The sequence below is a fragment of the Megalobrama amblycephala genome, linkage group LG24 (genome assembly GCF_018812025.1).
Source record: "Megalobrama amblycephala isolate DHTTF-2021 linkage group LG24, ASM1881202v1, whole genome shotgun sequence".
NCBI lineage: Eukaryota > Metazoa > Chordata > Actinopteri > Cypriniformes > Xenocyprididae > Megalobrama > Megalobrama amblycephala.
This window is the reverse complement of record NC_063067.1, coordinates 20,697,167-20,711,898: the sequence shown is the minus strand read 5'-3', so window position 1 is coordinate 20,711,898 and position 14,732 is coordinate 20,697,167. Positions and strand designations below refer to the sequence as shown.

The 14,732-nt window shown below is 37.8% G+C and overlaps 1 protein-coding gene across 4 annotated transcripts in view; it reads left to right on the top strand.

Annotated features, from left to right (window-relative positions):
- nckap5l (NCK-associated protein 5-like) overlaps positions 1–14,732 on the top strand; it is a 30,976-nt gene that overhangs the window by 7,334 nt on the left and 8,910 nt on the right. Inside the window, exons 1-5 of one of the 4 annotated variants that reach the window (XM_048178143.1) lie at positions 5,292–5,574; positions 13,255–13,383; positions 13,471–13,539; positions 14,075–14,113; positions 14,371–14,490. In XM_048178143.1, coding sequence (XP_048034100.1) covers positions 13,264–13,383; positions 13,471–13,539; positions 14,075–14,113; positions 14,371–14,490 — 348 coding nt within the window. In that variant the 5' untranslated portion in view covers positions 5,292–5,574; positions 13,255–13,263. Of the gene's footprint in view, positions 1–5,291; positions 5,575–10,967; positions 11,318–13,254; positions 13,384–13,470; positions 13,540–14,074; positions 14,114–14,370; positions 14,491–14,732 lie in introns of those variants that run through there. The other 3 variants (XM_048178141.1, XM_048178140.1, XM_048178142.1) reach the window with 3 other exon arrangements.

Here is a 14,732-nt window from a genome sequence, read left to right as displayed (position 1 = left end):
TGGGGAGAGAAGGGATAAATGTCTATGATTTGGTCGGGCAGCAATGAGAGTCAAACAAACCTCATCGTCAGTGGTGTAGAGTGGGGCATTTGTACAGCACTATACATTTGATACGGCAGGGGTCCCTTTTCTCTGGCACAAAGAGGCTACAGTCACGGACCCCCTTTGAAAAGCCACACCACCACCCTGTTTGAAAGCCGGGAAAAATGGCCTCACGTGCTTTCATTTCCCTTCTTTTTTTCTCTCGAAATGAAAGCGTTGGTGGTTTAGGATCCTGCGACCTTTAACCCGTTAATTACGCCAACTATTCCCCCGAGAGGCTTACCAAAGCTGATGTATGTTATGTTTATGTTAAATATGCATCCTGCCCTGCGACAGGGTCATTTCTTTTAAAACACCCACATTATCAATCTGGCCCATAAGAACGGTCCATTATCTTCGCAACCTTTTTTGGCCGACAGAATTCACATATTTATGTAGCGCAGAGGATTAGTGGCAGGACGGAAGTACATGCAGAATACATTAATACGGCTTAAATATAGATTCTTGCGTTTCTAAGTGGACTGTGGCCACATACGGCAGAACAAAAGAGGAAAGGTAGGGAGCTGTAATGGCTGCGGCGGCCCAGCTGGAAGGTGCCGGAGGGCATTCGCTTTGAGCCACGATGCCTGGTGTCCAGATGTTTAGTGGCTCTGTCCATGTTCACTGGCTCTGCAGTCTGCTGAAAGCCAGGCTTCACTGCACTTTACTGCAGTGCCGGCACGGGGACACCGGCTCGGCCAGCACAATTCACATGCCAGCCTGCAAACCAAGCGTATAGCCTACTGTTTTATTATGCCGAGCTGTTTATTTTACAGTGGAAGAACATTTTTCCAGGTTTGTTATATGTGTGGTTTTTTTCTTTGTTTATCAATGGAACCCAAGCCTATTTCCCCCCCCCTTTTTTTTTTTTTTTTTTTTTGAGCGTAGCCAATACAGTAACCAGTGTGACATTTAGTCAAGGTGGTAACCATGACTACAAGATTATTCCGCTTTGGCTTTACCAGATGTCCTTGTCCAGCAGATGTAGCGTTTACTTGTGTGTTTGTGACCTCCAAGTCAAATTTGCTTTGTCAGGCGGGTTATTTTGTCTCAGCATGTTTGTACAGTTCATACATGTGTGGTATATTTGGAATTTAGTGTTCACGCAGATCCTTGAATTGATGTGTTTTCCATCTAGGATGATAAATATTTTTAGATAAGTGTGATTAAGTTATTGTTTATTGGAAAAATCAAATCATGGTGCTTAATTTTTAGTGTTTACACTACATAATTGTTGATGTAATACAGAAGACACGTTCCCCACGGGCAGAAGGACCGGTCAGTTTAGCACATTGGCGTACTGCCCCTCCCTCGCCCCCCTAGACTAGTGTCACATTTCTAAAAGGTGGATCAGCCCCTCCACCTCACATGGAGTTCAGCACATTACCGCCCATTAAGCTGTCTCACTCTCAATGGGGGCTTTTTTGCCATGAGCCTGATTTATTCCTTTAATCCTGAGTCACCCAAATGCTTTGTCATTGACCAACTGCTGGCAAATGGAGTTGGACCAAACACTAGCAAATGTCTGCCGCGAGGATTCTTTTATTAGGGATGCGCCAGTATTAAAATTCAGGCCGATATCAATAAGCTGAATTTTCATGTGGCGGTCATTAAATATTTTTATTGTTGTTGTTGTTATTATTATTATTATTATTATTATTATTATTATATATCATATCATAAGGCATTATTTTCTAAAAGAAAAACAGAAAAACACTAAAAATCAATAATTAAAATCAGCAGTAGCTGTCAAATTAATGTTGTGATGCCTAAATGAAAGCATCACATTGATTTTACATTGACAAAAACTTTTTTTAATTATTGTATTGATTTTTTTTTTTTTTTTTTTTAATAAATAAATATTTTTCTGTTTTATTTACATAATTAAATATGGATAACTGTTCATTCTGAGATCTCCACAAACAGTTTAAATGCAATAAAATGTTATTTATTTATTTGGTGATATTATGCTGTCTGTCTGTCTAATCTGTCTGTCTGGATACTATAATACCACTAAATTAATAATAATATATCGGCAGAAAAGTTATTGATACTAAAATAAAATATACATAGGCAGTAAAGTGATAGATGCTAATTTAAAATAAAAAAACACTAACAACTAGGGGTGTAACAATATATCGTGTCACAATATATCGCAATACAAAAATGCAACAATATATATTGTGAATAGTTCACCCAAAATGAAAATAAAAGTTTACAGAGTTTTAGTGTCAGTACTACATTAAACTACTATATATAATGTTCAATATAATGTATAATAATGCAATGGGGGAATATTTGTTGGTCTTGATAATGCCAAATGTCTTATATGTTACATTATTTTAAATATATCTAGTCAGCGACAGAGTGCAAGCATATTCGTCTAAAATAATTCTGTATTTTTATTCTGGTATCATCATTGTCCATTGTGTTGGGTTACCATCACCAAGTCAAAGCCTATTCATTTCCACCCCCAATGTAATAACCCCCAAATTTAGCATTTTAATCAATATAGGGTATCATTACACCCCTATTATCAACTGATTGGTCTAATATATCATGCATCCCCATCTTTTAAAATATTTTCTTTTCAGTTCTCTGTTTATGCATCTTTGGAATATAATTTGGTTTCTAGGAAATTTCAGTAACATCCTTCTCTCGTCTCCCACACAGAATCCAAGATTCCCTAATCAGCTCTATCAAATCACTATGTTGTTGTAGTTATGTAACATTTGTGAGTTCCAGATATTGCCCAGTCAGGCTCAATCAACAGTCTTGAAATGTAATTACTTCCTTTGAGATTGTCTAATTAGGCCAAATGTCCAGCTGTGTTTAAGGAAATGTAGTTCAGCAGAACTGTTACAAGCATGTTAATGTCACTTGGCACCTGAGGCTTACAGACGCTTTCAAGTGTGCTCCACTTTGCATGTCATTGCTGAGTAGTGAATTGGGAACACACTGGAAAGCCAAGACGACCTCCCAATAAGACTCTGCTCTGAATTCCTGACATTTAAGACCATCATGTCACAATACGCCTCATTATAGATCCGGATCATTGTGTGTAATGCTGTAAGTCTAACCCTCTTGGGTGTTTAGAGACGTGAAAGTGGAGTTTAAAGGATCACAATGGCCCTTTGTCCAGAAAACTCTCACCTCTTGACTGTTGACTCCAAGACAACATGTGACCCCCTTGCATTTGGGTCATTTCATTCAATTTGGTCGACTCATGTGAAGACACTAACACTAGCTGAGGTGGAATTCCTCCTACAGACATGCACATATGAATTAGTATCTGGCAAGGGCATGATCTGAGGTTCATTCACAGTCAGGGACGAGCGTTTTCAGCCCTTTGGCCTCGTAGACCAGCCCTGTAGCCATAACGCTGAGATATTTAGATAAGGTTTTAGTGCCTGCAAGAACTTTGTTGTCCTTCTAGCAAAGGGATTGTTTTTTTTATTAGGGGAGGTTTATGACTCTATGACAGTATCAAAATCTCTTCTCAGGTTACCAGTAAATATGTGTACACGTGGAGTTATAATCTAGTTAGAGCGAAGTAGAGTCTGTCTGTCGAAGTATACATGACACAAAGTGTAATCGAGCTACATTCACATTACATGGGACGCTTGGTCCAATTTCAAAACCCTTTTTCCCTGAAGCATGTTTTATTAGATTGTGCTGGTTTTAACCCTGTGAGAAACCTTTTCTCGCCATTAAAATATCCACAGAAGCTATAGAAGCTATAAATATAGATATAGATCATTGGGTGAGTCTCGGAATCTAGATAAGGTTTGTCCAAGAAGTTGCTAGATTTGTCGCTAGTCTTTTGAAAAAAGTATCATAACGGGCGGTGAAGACGCTAAATTTAACTACAAAATCACTAAATTTGTCAGGAACGTCAAGAACATGCCGTAATATCAGATAACTTAAAGGTGCTAAAGAGGATGTTTTGCTTTATACATTTTTGCAATATTACTTGAAACTGTCTTTACTAACTGATAAAAGACTATTTATTAGGTGCACTGAAAGGAATAATATTAATATACATCATCTGTGCACGAGGTAGGGCCTTACGCCGATCATCGCGTAAACGATTGGCCCTCTGGCTTGTCAATCACTGCCATGACGTTCCTTGTGATAGACGAGCGCGGCTGCGCGCTCCAGTAACTTTCCACACTCCACAGGCGCTGCATGCAATGTTTTTGTCAGGAGACAGGAGTAACAGCTGCAGATTATGAGTTACCTGAGGTGAGTCCGACATAATGAATCCACTAACACGACACAGCGAATGCAGGTGGTAAACACTCATGTTCCAATACTCGTGCATGAGTTTTGGGAGGCGTTCCCTCGAAATTCTTACGCATACGCTCATTTCAAAAACTCAGTAACAGTCTTTGGTTTCTCAGTCGACGAAAAGATCCTTTTTAGCACCTTTAATCCAGATATTTGAATCAAATCCACAAATTTGTTTGAAGAACAAAATTAGCCAGAGTACAGCGATCACGATTAGAAGATCTGGCATCTGTCAAATCAGCTCCGATGTATTAAGCAAGGTACAAAGAACGGATGCCTGAATGAAGCTAAACATTGTTTTCTAAAAGTTGGACTATTTTTTTTTTTTTTTTTTTTTTTTTAATGTGACATCTTAATGTTCAAGTCTGAACACTCCAGAAAACAATGCAATGGCCAAAGGCATCCATCTGAATGGGTATAGCTCAAATAGTTGTGCTTTAAAGTGGATAAATAATTTTTTTTGTGTATGTGTTTTCAAATTTAGTTTTAAATTACCGGTAGTCTTTTTTTTTTTTTTTTTTTTTTTTTTTTTTTTTTAGTCACTTGGTCACATTGTTATTTATCCAGGTCAGGTTTTGGTCATGCAGCTATACATTGACTTCCACAGTCTCTGCGGTTGCAATCCAATCAGTGCAAGTCTGATAAAGCAGTCTCAATCCTCTTAGAAAAGAAGCTCCTGCTCCTTGACAAGGGGCCGAGTTGCCCGGGTAACTCCATTCAACCCCCCCCACCCCCCCCCCCCCCCCCCCGCGCCTGTTCGGATATCCGTCCTTGTCTTCATCTTTGTTTCAGGGTGCCTTTTTGAAATATAACCCCCTCTATTTTTATGGCCTATCCAGCACTTGTAGGGTTAATGTTTAGCTGCAGCCGTTGGAGGAGGGAGAGACACTCAGAGGAGAGGTGGGGGGCTGGCCCACAGCTGTTGTAGTAGGCTGGGTCTATTGGGGTAGGATGCCTGCCTCACACTCCCTTGAACAATGGGAGGACATGGAGGCCACTGCAGACGGCAGAGACAGTTTCCTAGCACTTGCCTAAGGACAGGCACTGTACTACCAGAGTAACATGAGGAGGATTTCCTCAAAGGAACGCTAAAATATCGCAAAAGGGTTTCTTTGTGGCGTTTGCGGATCCTGCTCCCGTGTCTCACGTTTGCCTTGCATGGGCTGCACTGAAACGTCTGGGATGCTCTGACTGGAATTAAAGGTAATTTTATGCATAGCTGTTTGCAACGCTGGTTTTTAGCCATGGTCGAATCCCATCCATACGTTTCCCGTTGTATTTCAGTGACTTGTGTTAGCAGGCACTTTGTCAGGAGTGTGTTTCGTGAACCAGTGGATATCAGATTTGGCTTGGTATGGAACAACTATGCATTTTCCCCCTGGAAAACAGTTCTGCAGCAGTCTATACTATATATTTTTCAACATTACCTTGCTGCATAAACGTTTTTGAAATCTCTAGGTAGGTCACCATGGCATTGAGCATCATTTCCGTATGGTAATCAATCAAAACGGTTTGCTTAAGCCGGTGTAGTGTGCTGAAACGACCCATACAAGTTTTCCTTGTCATGAAAAACAGCTGATGCCATTTTTAAAAGGACTATCAAAAAGTCTATTTCATCGCCATCTAGGTAAGAGAAGCGGTTGCATGCTAAAATGTTAATAAGCACAAGTCTGTTTGCATTGGATCAGGGACAACATGGTTTACATCCATCAGTGCGATGTCTAAAGGACTCATTGTTTGGGTGTGAGTGATCACCTTATTTAACTCAAAGCCAACTGTAACTAATTTAGAATTAGGTTGGAGTTCATTTACAATTAGTCTGCGAATCAAAGTAGTCCCTGAACAAGCTGATGCTTTTGCTTAGTCCTCATTTAGGTGTGTTTAGGTAGCTCATGCTGCAGTCAAGGCCGTGCAGACGGAGACAACGTACTTTGTGTAGATAGGTGCACTGCCGCAAAGGAACAACAATAGTGCATGAGTCTGCAGATGGCTGCATGGTAACTTTGCTGAAAGCTACAGAGTAACATGGCTTACCTTTCATGTTTGGAGCAAAATGGAGGACTAGACAGTCCATAAACATTTGGGGGGCCTTTGCTGTCACTGATGCGACAGCCAGTGCGAGTGGACGAAATAATCTTTAAAGCGGCCAGAAAATTGCAATGGAAATCTTTACCCCAGCTGCATAAACCTGCATTATTAAAGATTTTATATATTTAATGCCACATTCAGGAATAGAAGCTGCCTCGCCATACTTCAGAGACTCTTTATCCCCGGGAATAATTTACATCAAAGAGAAAAAATAATGCCCTTAGGGACTTGATGGAATGTCTATATGTTTGTTTGCTTTTTTTTTCTTCACAGAATGCTTTAATTCATTATAACTCTATTCAGTGCATTTGCAGACTGTCTATCTCCTCTCCTGGTGTGATTGATCATTTTATCAGCTCGTAAATCATGCGAACAGATCAATAATTGGGTTATGAAGGTGTCTGAGGGCTCTGTGCCCATTGTGCAGGGTGTGAATAATCAGAGATCGTCTCTTCGGATGCCGATTGGCTGTTTCTTAATAACTCCTGGAGTGTGGGGGATGGAGGCGGAGCTCCCAGCACATTTTGGGATCCCAGAGAGCCCTACTTCTGTTTGATTGCCTTCACACTGGCTTTATTCCACCCCTCTGAGCCATGCTGGTCCTCCCCCAACATCCACTTTCCCCTTTTTATCGACACTCTTTTAAATCCTAATTTGCATTATTCGAGATATCATTCTTAACTGTACGAGGTCCCCCCCCTCAAATATGCAAAATGACAAGCAGATCCATGACGGTCATTCATTCATGGCATATTGGTGAACTGAAGCTGGTGAAAGAACTATGGATTTTTTTTGCACACCGACACAAAGGACTAAGTTAAATGTGCTTGTACTAAATTTCTTTGAAGAATTAGAATTTGCTGGAGCTGTTTATACTATTAATTACCAGATTTTTGTATCTGCTTAAATATGTAAATTGCATTACATGTGGTTATTTTTTTTTTAGTCTTGATGCTCTTCTCTTTTGCATTGTACATAAATGGTTCAATGCATGATGGTAAAAATGAATTTGACATTATGTGCAATCTAAAACTCCTTCTTCGTCTTGCTCTCTGATTTAGACATTCTCCACTACATTATTTGATCAAGTTTGCCAACATTTCAAGAAGCTGTGTCCTCTATACTGTCAGATAAGACTGGCTCTCTTGTGTTTGATATATCCAGCAAAACAGACAGTGGCCTCTGGTGTCTGACTCCACCAGGCTTTGTTGGTCTTGTCTCAGAGTGGAGCTTTGATTTCTAGTCTTAGTCACATTCAGTAGACTTCTCTCCTCTGGGCATCATACCAAGCCAGTGACTCAGAAGTATTGGAGAATATAAGTCCTACCAACATTAACAGTAGTCTCTCAGAAGCTTAGCCTCAATAAATGTACTGCTTTACAGACAAATGAGTTTGGGGCCCTGTTTTGGGTTTGCCACAGTGCTTTATTGCTATGTTTACTATACAGCATATCAGTGGATTAAGGGGCTTGCATTGTGCTTGAGCGCTGCCAAGAATCCTGTTGGCATGGCTGCTTGTTTGCCTCTGTTTTTGCTTGTCGCTAAAACCGACTCCACTATACTGTGGTATATACAGTTGGGCTATAACCATCCTAGATATTTGGTGGATTCGTCCACCCCTGGTATTCCGAATAGTGGTTGATGAATGTGGATTTTTTTTTTTTAATGTCTGATTCGCCCAAAAATGCTATCATTTACTCGCCCTCATGTTGTTCCAAACCTCTATGACTTTCTTTTTCTTTCGTGGAACAAAGGAAGATGAATTTATGAAGAATATTCCAGCTACTCTTTTTAAAGGTGCCCTAGAACGCTTTTTCACAAGATGTAATATAAGTCTAAGGTGTCCCCTGAATGTGTCTGTGAAGTTTCAGCTCAAAATACCCCATTGATTTTTTTTTTTTTTTTTTTTTTTTTAAACTGCCTATTTTGGGGCATCATTAAATATGCGCCGATTCAGCGCGCTTCCCTTTTAAATGCTCGCACTCCCCGCCCCCAAGCTCGTGACTTTATAATATATTGCATAAACAAAGTTCACACAGCTAATATAACCCTCAAAATTGATCTTTACAAAGTGTTCGTCATGCAGCATACCCGATTATGTAAGTATGGTATTTATTTGGATGTTTACATTTCATTCTGAATGAGTTTGAGGCTGTGCTCCGTGGCTAATGGGCAAAAGCTAACATTACACACTGTTGGAGAGATTTATAGAGAATGAAGTTGTGTTTATGAATTATACAGACTGCAAGTGTTTAATAATGAAAATAACGACATGACTCTGATCTCCATGAATACAGTAAGAAACGATGGTAACTTTAACCACATTTAACAGTACATTAGCAAACATGCTAACGAAACATTTAGAAAGACAATTTACAAATATCACTGAAAATATCATGTTATAATGGATCAAGTCAGTTATTATTGCTCCATCTGCCATTTTTCGCTGTTGTCCTTGCTTGCTTACCTGCATAACGTCTGGTGATTCAGCTGTGCACAGATCCACACGTTAATACTGGCTTGTCTAATGCCTTGAACATGGGCTGGCATATGCAAATATTGGGGGCGTACATATTAATGATCCCGACTGTTGCGTCACAGTCGGTGTTATGTTGAGATTCGCCAGTTCTTCAAGGGCTTTTAAACAAATGAGATTTACATAAGGAGGAAACAATGGTGTTTGAGACTCACTGTATGTCATTTCCATGTGCTGAACTCTTGTTATTCAACTATACCAAGGTAAATTCAATTTTCAATTCTATGGCACCTTTAATATTTATAGTTGTCAATATAATGCTGTTAAGCTCAGAAAAAAACAAAGAAATTAAGTCACTTTTATTTAGCTTTATACAATACAGATTGTTTCAAAGCAGCTTCAAATGAATAAACGGCACAATAAGTGTTAATGTTAAAATTCATCAATTGTGAAACAAATTCAATTGTAGAAGGGAATGGTGTAGTTATTCAGCTCAATTTAGTTCAGTGTTGTTTCAGGTTAAGAATTGTCAATGTTGCAAAAAAGCATCATAAAAGTGCTCCATATGATTCATATACTATAGTGATGCCCATTTTTTGAATGCATCATTCTTTTGTGTTGGATCTTTTAAATTAGTTAGTTAATATAAAAAATAAAAAATAAAAAATAATCTCAATTTCCTCAAGATTCAGATTCAGACTAATCCTGTTCTCAAGTTCAACTCAATGATTCACTGATTTGTTTGCAGCAGTTAACAGCTCAACGGAGGGAATGATTAAAAGTAAATGTTTTTTTTTCTTTTCTGTCTATTTGTTACACAAAGATATTGTATGGGTTTTAAAGACTTGGAGTATAGTACACATGTCATATATGAACGGTTTTTATGGTGTCATTTTCGAGCTTCACAGACCTAGTCCCCATTTACTTTCATTGTATTGAAATATGGTCAAGATATTCTTCAATAAAATCTCTTCTTTTGTTCTTTAAGAAACAAATAACAGGTTTGGAACAACATGAGGGCGAGTAAATAAAGACACAATTTGCATTTCATCTATTTATTCAACAAAAGATCCCAGTACAGATCTGTGTTGGTTGTCACACGTGTCCAGCAAAGAGCAATAGGACAGTGTATATGCAGCAATCTTAAGTTTAGGGCCAGATGCAAACTGATGCTAATCTGCTTAGATCCTTACAAGAGCACAGAGGATTAACCCTGTTGCACTGAACACAGTGCTTCTGTGTTTAAGAAATGATTGTGCTGTAGGTGAGGCCATCAACCCTCAGGACGTCTGTTCTCGACAGAGCCCCAGTTCGACAATGATGCAATAGCATCACCGCAACTGTTAGTCATGATTTGAATTCCTATCTGTCGTCTCAAAAGCAGGTAATGTTTCTAATAGCTATTTGACTGAATAATTGTTTTTCATTCCTGGTCTTTGAGACACCATGGAGATCATTTTCGGTCAAACCTTATCAATAGTGCTTGTTAAGGTAATTAAGTGCCAACTCAGCGGTGTGGTTAAACCAGGTGTGCTAGGACTGAAACTAAATATTAGATTTATGAATTTAGATGAATTTAGTCCTGAAGTTGAAGATGAATGCAGACTAATATTTAATTAATTATTACTATATCAAAATATATTTATTTATTTATTTATTCAACCATCATGATCCATCTTTAGTGGCTAATGTTAGTTTTAGTTAGTCTAAACATCTCTTGAGGAATGTTGGGCGTCGTCTCTCTGGAGACTTTTGAGGAAGGTTAAAAAGTACAGTAGCAGCAGGGGGGAATTTCTTGACTGACTGTCATCTCTTCACTGACAATATTATGATAAAGACTCCAAAATAGGCTTTTGAGGCTCTGCTTCACCAGAATCAGCTTACTCACCCATACATTTTTCATTGCTTGTGAGTGATTCATAGATTAAAGGGAAAGATGATCGAGGCCAGTGGTGATCTCTTGAGATTTTGCCCAGCCCTGGCCACCAGCAATTGGAAAGCGGTCAAGCATTAACAACATGGGGTAAAAATGGAGCAGAGACATGACACAGTTCTAGCTAATCCTGTATTTCAAATGTTGTGAAACCAAAATTACAACGCTTACGCATAATATGTAAATTTAACTTCCTTGTAAGCTCAAGATCATCTTTATCTCACACCTCTTTTAGACACACGCATGAGGACTTGAGCGGGACAGTGAAATTCAGAGGGCTGTTTTATTTAAGTTTTTCTTTTCAGAGAAGGCAAGAGTATTAACCAGGAATACCAGTTAGTTCTTCTCCTCTAGCTATATTCATTCTTCAGGGGGCTATTGTATTAACTTGCTTTTTAAGATATAAAATTTCATTAAGGCTTTTTGCCCAAGGCTCTTTTCTGTTTATGGTGAGTTTTTGGCTTTTATTTTATTTTATTTTATTTTATTTTATTTTATTTTATTTTATTTTATTTTATTTTATTTTATTTTATTTTATTTTATTTTATTTTTCAAACATCTGGTACATTGGCAGTAAAATATTTTTAAGGCATCATTCATTCATTTATAAGATTTATGGGTTTGTAAATTAATTCAATTTCATGATTTACCGCTTATGTATCCACCTTCATTTTGGAAGTCATTTTGAATGAGAGTGTCTTCTGTATGTAAAGCGTAAATGCTTCCGTTCCATATGGGTTAATGTGTTACAGTTATGCTACAAATACATCTTCTATTGGAAGGCTATGCCTTGTGTCTTTTTGAAAAGAGTCTGTCATGTGAAAGGAGCCTCCTGGCACTACAGGAACTACCAGCTCTATAGTGTGGCCCGGAGCCTGTCCTAGTGCCATCCTTTACTGGTAAAACGGAGCGTTGTTCTCTGACCCGCTGCACTCTGTCAACCCTCTCACCCCAATAGCCTTTGTATTCATTTACTTCCAGATATGGAGTTTCCATTTAAGCTATTCACTCGCAAAGAGTTAGACATCTATAGATAAGCTTGCCACGTAAATGAGCACACCAAATGCTTAAAGGATCAATTATGAATGAGTCTCATGAACATATTGATTTTTAGATTCAATTTTGCAGTGATAGTCCATCCGTTGGCTACATCCGGTGTTTGTATTGAAGGTCAAATGTATGGTATAGTGCAGTGGTGGGAATGGGTGGATGAAGGTGACTAGAGGCTACTGTTGTGGTATAGTTAAACAGTAAGGATGTTTACGTCAACAAAACGCTTATAGTGTCATCAGCCTTTTCAACACAAGAGAAGCATGTTTATTTATCATTTGAATTGGTCCAATAAGTAAAATTGGTCAGGTTATTTTTTTTTTTTTTTTTTTTTTTTTTTTTTGGGTAATCATAAAATGTAAATTCTTAATTAATATTGGCCAGTATATTGGTTAATGGCTTCAAAATATAAGTACTTTCCTGTATCAACCACATCAGTGCAGCTTTACATTTATTAAAATGAAGGTGTTAATATGCAAAGCCAAATTCCTGGTTTGCCCATGACCACAATAATTTATTAAAATCATTGGTTTAATTTTTAGAATACCTCAGACTTCAGAGTCATTGTATTTTTAGCACACACTTGTACATGTGTCTTTGAACATGCTTTTGTCATCCAAGTTTGAATGCAGGCCACGAAGATCCGATTCTGTGCCCCAGTCAGTAAGTCAGTAGGTCATGAAACTGCATGATGGCTGGTATCCCTCTAGTGTTTTCAGTCTTCTTCTGTCTAATCCCCTCTGATGACACTATTAAATGGGTTTTGCCAGGGACTTGAGTTCTGCTTACTCACTCCCAGGTGTCTCAAAGACTTGTTAATCATGCTAACTCTTTTACAACAAGATTAAAAGGCACGCCGCTAGTGTGTTTGTTCTCTAACAACTCAGAAAGTACACAAGAATGTTTGGAAAGCTGGTTTTCATGTTGTTTAACCAGTTGTTTACAGTATGCAAAACAAGGGTTAAAAGTATGAATCTGAAATTCTCTAGTGTGTAATTTGAATTGCATATGTAATTCCTGTCTTCAAACAAGTTTTGCCAAACACTTACCTCATCTTCCATTGGTTGGACAAACAGGTAGTCCCGTCCCAAACTCAAGTAGTCCCACCATAGTTGCCAAGTCAGGCAGCTCAAATAGTCGGAGCGATGTTTTGATAGCGCCACAAGACTGGTAGTTGTCTCTGCATATTAAACTGAGCCAGAAAAAATGTACTTAAATTGACATCAAAAACATTTGACACTTTAGCTCTAAGACAGATTATAATAACAAATAATATTTTTTTAGAATAGCTCTATATTAAAAACTATTTGTTTTTCCATCTCTTTCTTCTTGTTAGGTAAAGACAATGTCGGAAGAGGCCCAAAATAGAGTAGATGAGGACTTTGAGTCTGAGGAGGGTGATCTGGAGTCCTATCTAGAGGAAGAAAGTAGCAGTGAGCTTCTGGAGCGAGTGAGAGAACTTCAAGTAAGTGCCATATACTTTACCCAAGAATACTGTTTTGTTTACTTTTCTTCCTTAACTTGCTGTTTAAACCGCTCTATTTTTGTACAGGCCGAGAACTCTGCCCTTTCATTAGCAAACGAGAGTCAGAGAGAAGCATATGAACGATGCTTGGATGAGGTAAGTTAAATATTGTTTCCTAAGTCATGCATTTGCCTATGGAGATTTGCAATGGGTTTGCCTCATGACAGCCAATTAGATATTAGAATATATTAGAATATACTTCAAGCGAAATCGAAGAATGAACTGGTGTGACGTCATTTCTAACAAAATCAGGCCAAAACAAAGGTTTGCTCATGCAAATATATCCTTTATCGCTATGATCAGATGCTTTCATAACTACTGTTCAGTGTTCTCTCACTGCTGTCATTTTTGTTGTGTTTATTGAAAGGAAAGCATGCAGTACATATTTACATATTCATCTAAACATTGCTCTCAGCAGTGTTGTCGGCGTCAGGATGTTCGCTAACAGTATACCACTGCTCACATATTTTGAACTACTTTTTACCTCTAAGCGAAGAATGAAAAAGAACTTTATCATGAGTATATCAGGGCCTTTAGTCAGATAATGATTTCATTAGGCAAAACCATTAGTCAAATGATAAATAGAATTGCCCTGAAAGTATATTAGTTTAATTCATGTGTTTGTTTTCAGGTGGCCAACCATGTTGTCCAAGCGTTACTCAATCAAAAGGTAAAAAATATGTTTTATTGCATCAGGAACATATTTATAAAATATGTTATTTATATTATATAATTTATATAATTTATATTATATAATTTATATTTGAACTGCACAGTCTAAAGATTTATTTATATTTAATTTATATTTATTTATTAATTATTATACATTTCTGATTTTTTTCTATATTGTATATTTTATAAGTGGTGTAAATATTTTATTCATATATTTTTTTTATGTTTTTTTAACGCTGTAAATTATTCTTTTAGGATCTCAGAGAGGAATGCATTAAGCTGAAAATGCGTGTGTTTGATTTGGAGAGGCAGAACAGAACACTGTGTGAGCTCCTGCAAGAGAAATTGCACAGTCAATCATGTGTACATCAGCAGGTAAATAATTAAATCCTTCAAAATATGATGGAAAAATGCATAATGCAAGCCCTATTTTAGTTTAAAGTTGTTTTTCACAAAACATTCTTCAAACTCCACAGGGATGTCCTATTAGGTTTGTTTGCACAATGAAGATAATGGCTCAATTAACCTCTTCCTGTTTAATTTTCCTGGTCTGCTTGGGCAGCATATTTTCTTGTGACTACAAGGATTTTGTGTGTTATTGGGCAAAAAACCCTTGT